Source organism: Pleurodeles waltl, chromosome 1_1, assembly GCF_031143425.1.
Source record: "Pleurodeles waltl isolate 20211129_DDA chromosome 1_1, aPleWal1.hap1.20221129, whole genome shotgun sequence".
NCBI lineage: Eukaryota > Metazoa > Chordata > Amphibia > Caudata > Salamandridae > Pleurodeles > Pleurodeles waltl.
In genome coordinates this window covers 840347493-840363266 of record NC_090436.1, presented here as the reverse complement: position 1 = coordinate 840363266, position 15774 = coordinate 840347493, and the positions used below count along the sequence as shown (strand labels likewise).

The 15774-nt window shown below is 45.5% G+C and overlaps 1 protein-coding gene across 2 annotated transcripts in view; it reads right to left on the bottom strand.

Moving 5' to 3' along the window:
• LOC138287976 (annexin A1-like) overlaps positions 1 to 15774 on the bottom strand; it is a 150690-nt gene that overhangs the window by 12506 nt on the left and 122410 nt on the right. For both annotated transcript variants that reach the window (XM_069229037.1, XM_069229046.1), the window contains exons 10-11: positions 8439 to 8534; positions 7976 to 8034 (exon numbers count right to left, since the gene is read on the bottom strand). In XM_069229037.1, coding sequence (XP_069085138.1) covers positions 7976 to 8034; positions 8439 to 8534 — 155 coding nt within the window. The remainder of the gene's footprint in view (positions 1 to 7975; positions 8035 to 8438; positions 8535 to 15774) is intronic.

Sequence of the window (15774 nt, the reverse complement as noted above, 5' to 3'; positions counted from 1 at the left end):
TTTGTTTTGACTCAATTTGTTTACTAGGTAAGGAAGGAGAGGGAGAGGAGGAAAAGCGTAAGCAAATATTACTGACCAGTTCATCCATAGGGCATTGCCTTGGGATTGCTTGTGTGGGTATCTGGACGCGAAGTTTTGGCATTTTGCGTTCTCTTTTGTTGCAAATAAGTCTATTTGTGGTGTTCCCCAGAGTGTGAAGTAGGTGTTCAGAATCTGTGGGTGGATTTCCCATTCGTGGACTTGCTGGTGATCTCGAGAGAGATTGTCTGCCAGCTGATTCTGGATCCCCGGAATAAACTGTGCTATTAGACCAATTTGATGGTGGATTGCCCACTTCCATATTTTTTGAGCTAACAAGCTTAACTGCGTTGAATGTGTTCCTCCTTGTTTGTTTAGATAATACATCGTTGTCATGTTGTCCGTTTTGACAAGGATGTATTTGTGGGTTACGATTGGTTGGAAAGCTTTTAGTGCTTGAAAAACTGCTAATAATTCTAGATGATTTATATGCAGTTTTGTTTGATGTATGTTCCATTGTCCTCTTATGTTGTGTTGATTGAGATGTGCTCCCCACCCTGTCATGGAAGCATCTGTTGTTATTACGTACTGTGGCACTGGGTCTTGGAAAGGCCGCCCTATGTTTAAATTTATACTGTTCCACCATAGAAGCGAGAGGTAAGTTTGGCGGTTTAGCAACACCAGATCTAGAAGGTGACCCTGTGCTTGAGACCACTGTGAGGCTAGGCACTGTTGTAAGGGCCTCATGTGCAGTCTTGCGTTTGGGACAATGGCTATGCATGAGGACATCATGCCTAGGAGCTGTAGTATTGTTCTTGCTTGTATTGTTTGGTTTGGAGACATGTGTTGAATGACTGTTGAAATTGTGGATCCTTTGTGGAGTTGGCGTTGCTACTCCTTTTGTCGTGTCTATTATGGCTCCTAGATATTGCTGTACTTTGCTTGGCAGAATGTTTGATTTTGCAAAGTTGACGGTGAACCCTAGTTTGTAGAGGGTTTGTATGACTTGATTTGTGTGGTTTGAGCATTGTGTGAGCGAACTGGTTTTGATTAGCCAGTCGTCTAGATACGGGAACACATGTATTTGCTGCCTTCTGATGTGTGCAGCGACTACTGCTAGGCATTTTGTGAATACTCTTGGAGCGGTTGTTAAACCAAAAGGCAATACTTTGAATTGGTAATGTATTCCTTTGAATACAAACCTTAGATATTTCCTGTGTGATTGATGTATTGGTATATGGAAATATGCGTCCTTGAGGTCTAGGGTTGTCATGTAGTTGTGTTTTTTGAGCAATGGTAACACTTCTTGTAGTGTGACCATGTGAAAGTGGTCTGATTTGATGAATGTGTTTACTACTCTGAGGTCTAGAATTGGTCTCAGTGTTTCGTCCTTTTTTGGTATCAAGAAGTACAGTGAATAAACTCCTGTGTTTATTTGTGTGCTTGGTACTAATTCTATTGCATTTTTTTGCAGTAGTGCTTGAACTTCTATCTCTAGAAGCTGTGAATGGTATTTTGATAAATTTTGTGATTTTGGTGGTATGTCTGGAGGGAATTGCAGGAATTCTATGCAATAACCATGTTGGATAATTGCTAGGACCCATGTGTCTGTAGTTATTTTGTCCCATGCTTCGTAATATTGACGTATCCTCCCCCCCACTGGTGTTGTGTGGGAGGGGTGAGTGACGTGTGAGTCACTGCTTGTTGGTAGTGGTTTTGGGGCTTTGAAATCTTCCTCTATTCCTAGGGAATTGCCCCCCTCTATACTGGCCCCGAAAACCTCCCCTGTACTGTCCCTGGTAGGTGGGCGGTGCGGACTGTGAGGTGCTAGCTTGTGTGGCCTGACCCCGAAACCCTCCTCTAAAAGGTGTTTTGCGGAAGGTGTTATAAGATCCTCTGCTCTGCGGGGAGTAGAGTGCGCCCATGGCCTTGGCAGTGTCAGTGTCCTTCTTGAGCTTTTCTATGGCTGTGTCGACCTCCGGACCGAACAGAAGTTTTTCGTTTACTGGCATGTTAAGCACTGCCTGCTGAATTTCTGCCTTGAATCCAGACGTTCTGAGCCATGCGTGCCTACGGATGGTAACCGACGTATTAATGGTCCTTGCGGCCGTGTCTGCTGCATCCATGGAGGAGCGTATTTGATTGTTGGAAATGTTTTGACCCTCCTCAACAACCTGTTTTGCTCTTTTTTGCAGATCTTTTGGGAGATGTTCAATGAGATGCTGCATCTCATCCCAGTGGGCTCTGTCGTATCGCGCTAGCAGCGCTTGTGAATTTGCGATGCGCCACTGGTTTGCTGCTTGGACAGCAACCCTCTTCCCGGCTGCATCGAACTTCCTGCTTTCTTTATCTGGGGGAGGTGCATCCCCAGAAGTGTGTGAATTTGCCCGTTTTCTGGCAGCCCCTACCACCACAGAATCTGGTGGCAACTGAGAGGTGATGAATACAGGGTCCGTAGGAGGCGCCTTATACTTTTTGTCCACCCTAGGCGTCACTGCCCTACTTTTAACTGGCTCCTTGAAAATGTCCTTTGCATGGCGTAGCATGCCTGGGAGCATCGTCAGGCTTTGGTAGGAGCTGTGGGTTGAAGAGAGGGTGTTAAATAAAAAATCATCCTCTACTTGTTCCGAGTGTAGTTCCACATTATGGAATAGTGCTGCTCTAGCCACCACTTGTGAGTAGGCTGTGCTGTCTTCCGGTGGTGATGGCCTAGTTGGGTATGTGTCTGGGCTGTTATCAGACACTGGTGCGTCGTACAAGTCCCACGCATCCTGATCTTGGTCATCGTGGCTCATGGCGGTGTGAGCTGGCGAATGTGACGGGGTGTAAGTTGGCGAAGCAGGAGTTACAGGTGGAGGCGAGGGAGGAGGTGTTACCTTTTGTGCTGTTTGTTGCTGAGGAGTAAACTGAAGTGTTCTCTTTCGTTTGACAGGTGGAAGGGTACTGATCTTCCCAGTCCCCTGCTGAATAAAGATACGCTTTTGCGTGTGATCCACGTCAGTGGATTGCAGTTCTTGTTCAAATCTATGTTTCTTCATTTGTGAAGACATAGAATGCTCTTCAGTATAGGAGTCTGAAACAGGGTCTGATGTCGCTTTTTTCGGCTCCGAAAACCCTGTTGATTGTTTTTTCGGCTCCGAGGTAACCTTCCTCTTTTTCTGGGCCGAAAATTCTTGGCCTCTATGGTCTTCGGCGCCACTGTCTCGGCGTCGATCCGTGTCGACACCGAACTCTCGGTGTCGATGCTTCTGTTTAGCACTCTCTCGGTCCCGAGGAGGCTGCGTGCCGGTGTCTCGACCGAAGTCGGACGATCTCGACACTGAATGGGCCTTTTTCGGTGCCGATTGTTGGTCACCGAGAATTTGGGTGGAGCCATGGCCGGTTGGCAGTGGCGTCCCCTGGGCCTTCTTTCCTTTTTTAAGTTCTGATCTCGACGTCTTACTCACAGTTTTTGTAGAGTCTAGCTCGTCGGAGTCTGAATCCTGGATGGAAAAGGATTCCTCCTGTTCCTCTTCTGTCTCGAACTGTCGACGCTCCTTTGGCGTGGACGCCATCTGCAGTCTCCTCGCTCGACGGTCGCGCAGAGTTTTTCGGGACCGGAACGCCCGACAGGCCTCACAGGATTCTTCGCTGTGCTCGGGTGACAGGCACAGGTTACAGACCGAGTGTAGGTCCGTATAAGGATATTTGTTGTGGCATTCGGGGCAGAATCGAAACGGGGTCCGTTCCATCGGCGTTGTTCTCCACGCGGTCGGGCCGACTAGGCCCCAACGGGGTGCCGAAATCTACCCCGAAGGGCACCGAAGCGCTTCGATGTTCAACGCGTCGTCGTATGTGTCTATCTCGAACCGGATCGCAACGATACCGTCGAAAATCTTCCATTTTCAGCTATCTTTCCGTTCCGAAACCCGGAGCGACAGGAACACGTCCGAACCCGATGGCGGAAAGAAAACAATCGAAGATGGAGTCGACGCCCATGCGCAATGAGCACAGAAGGAGGAGTCACTCGGTCCCGTGACTCGAAAACACTTCTTCGAAGAAAAACAACTTGTAACACTCCGACCCAACACCAGATGGCGAGCTCATGCATACCATGTGTATCTACAGCGACAGATGCCATCGAACCTAACATTACTTTACCTCCCCCAGGAACTGTTGAAAATTGCAGTGTCCACTTTTAAAATAGCTATATGTGTTTTATGTAACAAGTATATATGCTATTGTGATTATTCAAAGTTCCTAAAGTACTTACCTGCAATACCTTTCAAATGAGATATTACATGTAGAATTTGAACCTGTGGTTCTTAAAATAAACTAAGAAAATATATTTTTCTATACAAAAACCTATTGGCTGGAATTGTCTCGGAGTGTGTGTTTCTCATTTATTGCCTGCGTGTATGTACAACAAATGCTTAACACTACTCCTTTAATAAGCCTACTGCTCGACCACACTACCACAAAATAGAGCATTAGTATTATCTCTTTTTGCCACTATCTTACCTCTAAGGGGAACCCTTGGACTCTGTGCATACAGAGCCAACTTCCTACATGATGTTGCCCAGAAATTTCACAAATGCATAACAGTCTTACATAAGCAATTTCCTGGTATGTAAGCGTTAATATATTCAGAGATGAGCATCAGTGAAGAATTAAGAGTTCTGTGGTTTCTTTTCTATCTGCGAGTTAAGTGCCTTTTGTAAAAACACAGTTAGTGCATAAAGCATCAACCACAACAAACACTGGCAAAGTTAATAAGTCTCGCCTCTCAGTGCCATCTGCCAAACTGGTGTACACCAGCAAAATGGATGACAATGCAAATTTATCATCACATTTGCACACACGTGGATCATAATGATATACTGGCAAGTGGAAACAAACATTTAGCAGAAGTATACTGCTGCACATTTGTTTTTAAAGTTAGGACTATTTAAGCAGCAAGTTACAGCTGCCACACTCTCCAAAATATAAAAATAAAATTTAGAAGAAAATAAGAATGTGGCTGGTTGCAACACTGGATGGGGGCAGGGGAGGAGTAATAAAGTGGTTTATTCAATAAAACAGAAAGAAAATTCAAGTATGAGAGAGTGGTGGAGGAAAGCAGTGAGAAAGGACCTCATTCCCAGTTTGGCAGAGGGGATTACTCCGTTACAAATGTAATGGATACCCATCCGCCATATTACAAGTTGCATTATATCCTATGGAACTTGCAATACAGCAGGTGGGATATCCGTTACGTTCGTGACACAGTAATCCCCTCCACCAAACTTGTAATGAGGCCCAACGTTTGGAGGGCTAAAGGAATAACAGCAAAGAGGTAGGAATGCAAGGTGAAAGTTGTACACTGCCGAGGGATCAAGTAGAGATAGGCAGAGAATGGTGGATCGTGTCCTGCAGAGGAAGGAATTTTTTCTCCAGAAATTCTATTTTTAGGTTCCAGCCTGCGAGTGCATGCGCCGAGTGTCTCGTATGCGAGGCACTGTTGTGTTCAGTAAAGGGCTTGGATTCTGATCACCATTTGTTGGTTTGCGTGGCTTTTTTTTTTTTTTTTTTTTTTTTTAACAGCCTCGTAATCCACAGAGGCATGTACAGCATCATTTTTGTTCCTCTGTGTGGAGCAGGGATCAAGCACTAATTGATTTAAATTTAATTAGTGGCCGTCTGCTGCTCCCCACTTCATTGAGGTATTATTTTGTTTTAACTTCCAGTGCCACGCCAACAGGCCGCTTGTGATTGTCCTGCTGGGCATGTTTTTGCCAAACAAAATTGCAATGTTTTATTTTTTAAAGCTAACTTTATTTTGTTAAGTCGTCTTTGTTTGCAGTTTTTTTTGTTTAGTTTTTTTGCTTATGGGTGCTGTTGTCAAAAGATGATAACTTGTTCGAAATATGCGAGACCTATTGCCCTGCAAATGCTTGTTCCAAGTGAAAGGAACTAGAAGCGATTTGTCTGGCTTTGATAGGGTTCTTCTTTCATTTGGTAGGCAAGACAGTACTCATCTGAAAAAGCAATAAGACTGCACAACCCTAAATAAACAAGACTAACACCTTCAAATGTTCCTCAAGATTTCTGGCCTGTGGCCTCTAGATCTCCAGTTTGCATTGCCATCGCTCTCTCCAATTTTAACATTCATGATTCAAGTGAGAAAGCATCTGATACTCTGCCTGCTCTGGCATAACCCCACTCATCCGGATATCCTCTCCAAATTTTTGTAAAGTCATGCCCAGATACAGTGCCTCCTTCAGTCCCTTCTCTTCTCAAGATTACTGGTTCTTCAGCAAACATTGAAATGTCGCCAATAGCAGCTTGCGGAGGGAACTAGTGGGTTTGATGAGAAAAGGTCTAAGACATAGGCTTTGGGGTGCAGGCTTCCAGACAAGTTCTACTTTGAATTATTACTCACATAATTGGAACGCGTTCAGGATTACACGTGAAAGAAAGGAGGTACATTCTGTGAAAGAAATAACATTCACATTTAGATTTTTCAACAGGAAAATTTCTATTTAGCTTCCCTCAGACAGGGTTCAATGGACTGTCTTAAAAACCTTTAAAAAATAATGGAGTAATAATCTAGATGGCGACTCTTTGGTGAATCGTTTTTTAAACTTCGTCAAGAGAACAGGGATGGTAAAACCTTCAACCAAGACTATGTGGCTGGATTAGATCTTTGATCTCCTTACCATATCAGGAGTGCTTTGTTCTCAGAGAATTCAAATGAGATCCACAAGAGGAATGCCAGCTGCTTGAGTGGAAACTTTTTCAGAAATGTGTGGGCAGCTACCTGGGCAACTATTTTGTAATTATGAATCTACCAGACGGTTTTGGTCTTTTGGTTCAAAAGTTCTCTCACCAATGCTCGAATGTGTAAAATAGGATGTTTGCTTAATTATATGACATGTTGGGCATTGTTCTACAGGTCATCCTGTTTTAGCTTAAGTATGCCTCACATGTAAGGACTTAAACGACTAACTAGATGTTAATTATTAACCAGTAATTTCAATACGGAGTCTAATATTCCTTGTTATATTCATTACACTCTCCCTCCATGCTGCGGTTTGAGGCAAACTTGAGGTTGAAACGATTATGATTCATCTTTTAGCTTGTCTAAAACAGGACGAGGAGGGAAAGAGAGGTTTCTAATTGAATCTGTTTGGAGTAGAAGTCTGTGGGGGCAAGTCATGTCTGGGAAGAGGCAGACAGGCCTTGCATGTAATGAAAGAAAAAAGGATAATTGGGCTCAGAGTTGATAGGATTACCAGTAAATAATTTAAACATTGTAGATTGGTGACTGGGCATTACAACCACTTAGAGGATACTTGGTGGGAACCCCACGGACTTTCCTCAGGTAACGCTCACTCGAATGAGGCTATCTGGAGGTTCCTCAAGTTACAGCTTTGTGACAAACCATTTTCTGTACACCAGATGCCTCAAGGATATTTATGGAGAGATTAAATGATTGTACATGTGTAGGTGGGTACACTGCTGACCCTCCAAACATGGTAGTAATTGAGGGAGTGGTCCATCATATTTTCAAATCGGACCGGAGCGGACAACATTCTTAGAAGCAGGCACTTGCCTTGCCTCTTAGTGGTGTTGACTGTCAGGCCAACAAATATGCATAATTCACTCATGCAAGGTCTGCGACTGCTGAAGTTCATCCTTGGGCATAGTTCAGATTGTGAGCAAGCTGAAATAGGGAAAAAGAGGAACAGCAAAAGACACTTTCAGGTTACCAACTGTGGCCAGTTTCATAACACTGCTTACAGAAAGGGGATGGACATTACTGGTGGTAAAAGGCACATAAAAAGCTTTTTGACTTGCCTCAAATTTCAGCTTGACTCTTAAAATCCTTCATTTTCCCTAACATTAATTTGAAGGGAAAAAAAAAACCTTTGTTCTGTTAAACAAAGCCACCTTAAAGATGTACAAACACAAATAAATGAAAATGTGAATGCAATACCTTCATAGCTAAATGGAATCTTTCAGCAAAGTAGGCTGGTTTGGAGTTGGCAACACTCACTGTATGGGAATTGAGAGAGAAAATTGTAATATGTATTAGTAATTCACATCACAATTATGTGTGAACAAATATAGGGACAATGGACAAATTTCATTTAAGACTTTTCATAAGCATGGCCAGTCATAAAAGGCTTGCGTGGTGGTTATTTACAAACATTACTGTCCTTCCAAGTTGTAAAACGCTCAAGGAGCAAAATCGCCAGTAACTGCAGCAATTTTTGAGTGAGCTCTAGCCTCATGTCCAAGTTTCCGAAGAAACTTTTAAATTATGATAAGTACAAAGGTGCACAACATTAATCATGTTGAGCACCGCAATACAATGCTTTCAACTGAAAATGCAACATGTCAAATCTCCTTGCTACACGAGTATGCAGTGTTTATCGGTTACGAATAAGATTACTTACCAAGAGACATTAGGCATTTTTCAATATCGCCCTTAAGTTCTAGATCGATGGCCTTGTTCATATCATTCTTGCTGTATTTGCTGTATTTCTGAAAAACTAAACAGATAACAAATATGCTACAATGTCATTTTTGTACCAATACATTACCAAGACAGAGCAGCCAATTCATCCAAACGGACCTCCCCCTTGTCCAAACTATTTAATAGCATTGTGCTCCCAACCAAAGTAACAGCCGCTCTAAAGGTGCAACCCAAAAGTCCCAAGTCTATAGAACACAAAAATTACAAATTCTTTTGTAAAAGAAATTAGGCACTGCAAATAACCACTTAAGTATCCAGCCTTTGGGAAAAGTTTACTGCTAGGTTTACGCAATCTGAGGTTTAAGCAATCTAGTCAGAACTTAAGTTTCATACCAAACTGAGTGTGATCAAAAGTTGTTTTTTGCCTTAATGAAACATGTTTGTATGCATCTAACAATCCAGCTTGCTAACCCTTGTTTAGAGATAGGATTGCCTTTATGTGGTTGTTGAAAAGCAACGAGAAGTTCTTTTGTTTTTCTAAAATCTTTAGTTCTAGCTATATAGTACAAAAGAGCTCTTGCGATCTAGGGCATGGGTACTCACAAATATTTTTCCAGGGGCCACAAAGTTTGATCTGTGGTGTGACCGAGGGCCGCACTGATGCTAGCAGCGTAGCGATCAAAGGTAGGGGAGGGCTGTGGATTGGGGGGTGGGTGGGGTGGATGGTTGTGGTGTTATGGTGAGTGTAGGTGGCAGCAAGGCATATAGATCTAGTGGCTGAATCACTCAATGTGAAACCGGAAAACATGGCATTAATCCCAGCTTCCCCACTTTACCAAATTGTGTGATCCTAGGCAATTGTTTTATTTCACGTTGCCTTCATTTTCTTCATTATTGTATCTAGGAGGACTTCACAATGCATGACTTCAGGACGTGCGCTGTGCGAACCCTTCTCCTGTGTTTGATTTAATAAACTATGAAGTTGTTCATGTGTAATACCAAATCAGGCCAATCAAAGAGTGCAGATAACGCAATTGCCTCTTAATTCACATTGGCATCGTTATCAAGGTGGGGGTAGGAATGAATGTTTCTGAATTTATGTTTGAAATCTATTGTTCCTAAAAGGAAATACTTCTCCATGCACTGATATAATCTGATGTAGTAAAATGAAATGGACCTTCGTGTAAATGAAATACACTTTAATTTTTAAGAACCTTTATCATAGTTGCAGACATTTGCTGCAAGCTTTATTAAAAATGAAAGTGTTCCTGCAGTTAAGCCGTTCAGGACAAATTCCTTTCTTTATCTTCAATAGTGTTTAAATAAAGTATTGCCTGTTAAGTCGAATAAACAGCAGCCTAGTCCTACTGCTGCCCTGGGGGCCACATGTAAAGGTCAAAGGGCCGCACTTTGAGTATCACTGATCTAGAGTATGAAGAGCTCTTTTGGCAACTGAGTCAGGCTATGGAAAGAAGACCGGCAATTCCACTGTTTGGTTGATGTGAAAAGGAGATACGACTTTTGGGAGAAATTTAGGATTTGTTCAAAGTACAACTTTATGTTTGTGTACTTGGAAAAAAGGTTCCTCAAGAGTAAATTCTAGTATTTCACTAACTCTTCGTGATGAAGTGATAATACGAGGATGGCAACCTTCCATGTTAAAAATTGAATTTGACAAGAGTGCATGGGTTCAAAAGGTGGGCCCATGAGTCTGGTAAGTACGATATTTAGATTCCAAGAAGGGAAAGGTGGTGTTCTAGGTTGTAGGAAGTTGGCTCTGTATGTGCTATTTCAAAGTAAGGAATAGCATGCACAGAGTCCAAGGGTTCCCCTTAGAGGTAAAATAGTGGTAAAAATAGATAATACTAATGCTCTATTTTGTGGTAGTGTGGTCGAGCAGTAGGCTTATCCAAGGAGTAGTGTTAAGCATTTGTTGTACATACACATAGACAATAAATGAGGTACACACACTCAGAGACAAATCCAGCCAATAGGTTTTTATATAGAAAAATATCTTTTCTTAGTTTATTTTAAGAACCACAGGTTCAAATTCTACATGTAATATCTCATTCGAAAGGTATTGCAGGTAAGTACTTTAGGAACTTCAAATCATCAAAATTGCATGTATACTTTTCAAGTTATTCACAAATAGCTGTTTTAAAAGTGGACACTTAGTGCAATTTTCACAGTTCCTAGGGGAGGTAAGTATTTGTTAGGTTAACCAGGTAAGTAAGACACTTACAGGGCTTAGTTCTTGGTCCAAGATAGCCCACCGTTGGGGGTTCAGAGCAACCCCAAAGTCACCACACCAGCAGCTCAGGGCCGGTCAGGTGCAGAGTTCAAAGTGGTGCCCAAAACACATAGGCTAGAATGGAGAGAAGGGGGTGCCCCGGTTCCGGTCTGCTTGCAGGTAAGTACCCGCGTCTTCGGAGGGCAGACCAGGGGGGTTTTGTAGGGCACCGGGGGGGACACAAGCCCACACAGAAATTTCACCCTCAGCAGCGCGGGGGCGGCCGGGTGCAGTGTAGAAACAAGCGTCGGGTTTGTAATGGAAGTCAATGGGAGATCTAGGGATCTCTTCAGCGCTGCAGGCAGGCAAGGGGGGGGTTCCTCGGGGAAACCTCCACTTGGTCAAGGGAGAGGGACTCCTGGGGGTCACTGCTCCAGTGAAAGTCCGGTCCTTCAGGTCCTGGGGGCTGCGGGTGCAGGGTCTCTCCCAGGTGTCGGGACTTAGGATTCAAAGAGTCGCGGTCAGGGGAAGCCTCGGGATTCCCTCTGCAGGCGGCGCTGTGGGGTCAGGGGGGACAGGTTTTGGTACTCACAGTATCAGAGTAGTCCTGGGGTCCCTCCTGAGGTGTTGGATCTCCACCAGCCGAGTCGCGGTCGCCGGGTGCAGTGTTGCAAGTCTCACGCTTCTTGCGGGGAGCTTGCAGGGTTCTTTCAAGGCTGCTGGAAACAAAGTTGCAGCCTTTCTTGGAGCAGGTCCGCTGTCCTCGGGAGTTTCTTGTCTTTTCGAAGCAGGGGCAGTCCTCAGAGGATGTCGAGGTCGCTGGTCCCTTTGGAAGGCGTCGCTGGAGCAGGATCTTTGGAAGGCAGGAGACAGGCCGGTGAGTTTCTGGAGCCAAGGCAGTTGTCGTCTTCTGGTCTTCCTCTGCAGGGGTTTTCAGCTAGGCAGTCCTTCTTCTTGTAGTTGCAGGAATCTAATTTTCTAGGGTTCAGGGTAGCCCTTAAATACTAAATTTAAGGGCGTGTTTAGGTCTGGGGGGTTAGTAGCCAATGGCTACTAGCCCTGAGGGTGGGTACACCCTCTTTGTGCCTCCTCCCAAGGGGAGGGGGTCACAATCCTAACCCTATTGGGGGAATCCTCCATCTGCAAGATGGAGGATTTCTAAAAGTCAGAGTCACCTCAGCTCAGGACACCTTAGGGGCTGTCCTGACTGGCCAGTGACTCCTCCTTGTTTTTCTCATTATTTTCTCCGCCAAAAGTGGGGCCTGGCCGGAGGGGGCGGGCAACTCCACTAGCTGGAGTGTCCTGCTGGGTTGGCACAAAGGAGGTGAGCCTTTGAGGCTCACCGCCAGGTGTGACAATTCCTGCCTGGGGGAGGTGTTAGCATCTCCACCCAGTGCAGGCTTTGTTACTGGCCTCAGAGTGACAAAGGCACTCTCCCCATGGGGCCAGCAACATGTCTCGGTTTGTGGCAGGCTGCTAAAACTAGTCAGCCTACACAGACAGTCGGTTAAGTTTCAGGGGGCACCTCTAAGGTGCCCTCTGGGGTGTATTTTACAATAAAATGTACACTGGCATCAGTGTGCATTTATTGTGCTGAGAAGTTTGATACCAAACTTCCCAGTTTTCAGTGTAGCCATTATGGTGCTGTGGAGTTCGTGTTTGACAAACTCCCAGACCATATACTCTTATGGCTACCCTGCACTTACAATGTCTAAGGTTTTGTTTAGACACTGTAGGGGTACCATGCTCATGCACTGGTACCCTCACCTATGGTATAGTGCACCCTGCCTTAGGGCTGTAAGGCCTGCTAGAGGGGTGTCTTACCTATACTGCCTAGGCAGTGAGAGGCTGGCATGGCACCCTGAGGGGAGTGCCATGTCGACTTACTCGTTTTGTCCTCACTAGCACACACAAGCTGGCAAGCAGTGTGTCTGTGCTGAGTGAGAGGTCTCCCGGGTGGCATAAGACATGCTGCAGCCCTTAGAGACCTTCCTTGGCATCAGGGCCCTTGGTACTAGAAGTACCAGTTACAAGGGACTTATCTGGATGCCAGGGTCTGCCAATTGTGGATACAAAAGTACAGGTTAGGGAAAGAACACTGGTGCTGGGGCCTGGTTAGCAGGCCTCAGCACACTTTCAATTGTAAACATAGCATCAGCAAAGGCAAAAAGTCAGGGGGCAACCATGCCAAGGAGGCATTTCCTTACACAACCCCCCCCCCCAAACGAAAGAGGATGAGACTAACCTTTCCCAAGAGAGTCTTCATTTTCTAAGTGGAAGAACCTGGAAAGGCCATCTGCATTGGCATGGGCAGTCCCAGGTCTGTGTTCCACTATAAAGTCCATTCCCTGTAGGGAGATGGACCACCTCAACAGTTTAGGATTTTCACCTTTCATTTGCATCAGCCATTTGAGAGGTCTGTGGTCAGTTTGAACTAGGAAGTGAGTCCCAAAGAGGTATGGTCTCAGCTTCTTCAGGGACCAAACCACAGCAAAGGCCTCCCTCTCAATGGCACTCCAACGCTGCTCCCTGGGGAGTAACCTCCTGCTAATGAAAGCAACAGGCTGGTCAAGGCCATCATCATTTGTTTGGGACAAAACTGCCCCTATCCCATGTTCAGAGGCATCAGTCTGCACAATGAACTGCTTAGAATAATCTGGAGCTTTGAGAACTGGTGCTGAGCACATTGCTTGTTTCAGGGTGTCAAAGGCCTGTTGGCATTCCACAGTCCAGTTCACTTTCTTGGGCATTGTCTTGGAGGTGAGTTCAGTGAGGGCTGTCACAATGGATCCATATCCCTTCACAAACCTCCTGTAATACCCAGTCAAGCCAAGGAATGCCCTGACTTGAGTCTGGGTTTTTGGAGCTACCCAGTCCAGAATAGTCTGGATCTTGGGTTGGAGTGGCTGAACTTGGCCTCCACCTACAAGGTGGCCCAAGTAAACCACAGTTCCCTGCCCTATCTGGCATTTGGATGCCTTGATAGAGAGGCCTGCAGATTGCAGAGCCTTCAAAACCTTCTTCAGGTGGACCAGGTGATCCTGCCAGGTGGAGCTAAAGACAGCAATATCATCAAGATAAGCTGTGCTAAAGGACTCCAAGCCAGCAAGGACTTGATTCACCAACCTTTGGAAGGTGGCAGGGGCATTCTTTAAACCAAAGGGCATAACAGTAAACTGATAATGCCCATCAGGTGTGGAGAATGCTGTCTTTTCTTTTGCTCCAGGTGCCATTTTTATTTGCCAGTACCCTGCTGTCAAGTCAAAGGTACTTAGAAATTTGGCAGCACCTAATTTATCAATGAGCTCATCAGCTCTTGGAATTGGATGGGCATCTGTCTTGGTGACAGAATTGAGCCCTCTGTAGTCCACACAAAACCTCATCTCTTTCTTTCCATCTTTGGTGTGAGGTTTGGGGACTAAGACCACTGGGCTAGCCCAGGGGCTGTCAGAGCGCTCAATTACTCCCAATTCCAGCATCTTGTGGACTTCCACCTTGATGCTTTCCTTAACATGGTCAGACTGTCTAAAGATTTTGTTTTTGACAGGCATGCTGTCTCCTGTGTCCACATCATGGGTACACAGGTGTGTCTGACCAGGGGTTAAGGAGAAGAGTTCAGGAAACTGTTGTAGGACTCTCCTACAATCAGCTTGCTGTTGGCCAGAGAGGGTGTCTGAGTAGATCACTCCATCTACTGTGCCATCTTTTGGGTCTGATGACAGAAGATCAGGGAGAGGTTCACTCTCTGCCTCCTGATCCTCATCTGTTACCATCAACAGATTCACATCAGCCCTGTCATGGAAGAGCTTAAGGCGGTTCACATGGATCACCCTCTTGGGGCTCCTGCTTGTGCCCAGGTCCACCAGGTAGGTGACCTGACTCTTCCTTTCTAGCACTGGGTAAGGGCCACTCCATTTGTCCTGGAGTGCCCTGGGAGCCACAGGCTCCAGAACCCAGACTTTCTGCCCTGGTTGGAACTCAACCAGTGCAGCCTTTTGGTCATACCAAAACTTCTGGAGCTGTTGGCTGGCCTCAAGGTTTTTGGTTGCCTTTTCCATGTACTCTGCCATTCTAGAGCGAAGGCCAAGTACATAGTCCACTATGTCTTGTTTAGGCTCATGGAGAGGTCTCTCCCAGCCTTCTTTAACAAGGGCAAGTGGTCCCCTTACAGGATGACCAAACAGAAGTTCAAAGGGTGAGAACCCTACTCCCTTCTGTGGTACCTCCCTGTAAGCGAAAAGCAGACATGGCAGGAGGACATCCCATCTCCTTTTGAGTTTTTCTGGGAGCCCCATGATCATGCCCTTTAATGTCTTGTTGAATCTCTCAACTAAGCCATTAGTTTGTGAATGGTAAGGTGTAGTGAATTTATAAGTCACTCCACACTCATTCCACATATGTTTCAGGTATGCTGACATGAAGTTGGTACCTCTGTCAGACACCACCTCCTTAGGAAAACCCACTCTGGTAAAGATACCAATGAGGGCCTTGGCTACTGCAGGGGCAGTAGTCGACCTAAGGGGAATAGCTTCAGGATACCTGGTAGCATGATCCACTACTACCAGGATATACATATTTCCTGAGGCTGTGGGAGGTTCTAGTGGACCAACTATGTCCACACCCACTCTTTCAAAGGGGACCCCCACCACTGGAAGTGGAATGAGGGGGGCCTTTGGGTGCCCACCTGTCTTACCACTGGCTTGACAGGTGGGGCAGGAGAGGCAAAACTCCTTAACCATGTTGGACATATTGGGCCAGTAGAAGTGGTTGACTAGCCTCTCCCACGTCTTGGTTTGTCCCAAATGTCCAGCAAGGGGAATGTCATGGGCCAATGTTAGGATGAACTCTCTGAACAGCTGAGGCACTACCACTCTCCTAGTGGCACCAGGTTTGGGGTCTCTGGCCTCAGTGTACAGGAGTCCATCTTCCCAATAGACCCTATGTGTTCCATTTTTCTTGCCCTTGGACTCTTCAGCAGCTTGCTGCCTAAGGCCTTCAAGAGAGGGACAGGTTTCTTGTCCCTTACACAGCTCCTCCCTTGAGGGTCCCCCTGGGCCTAAGAGCTCAACCTGATAAGGTTCAAGCT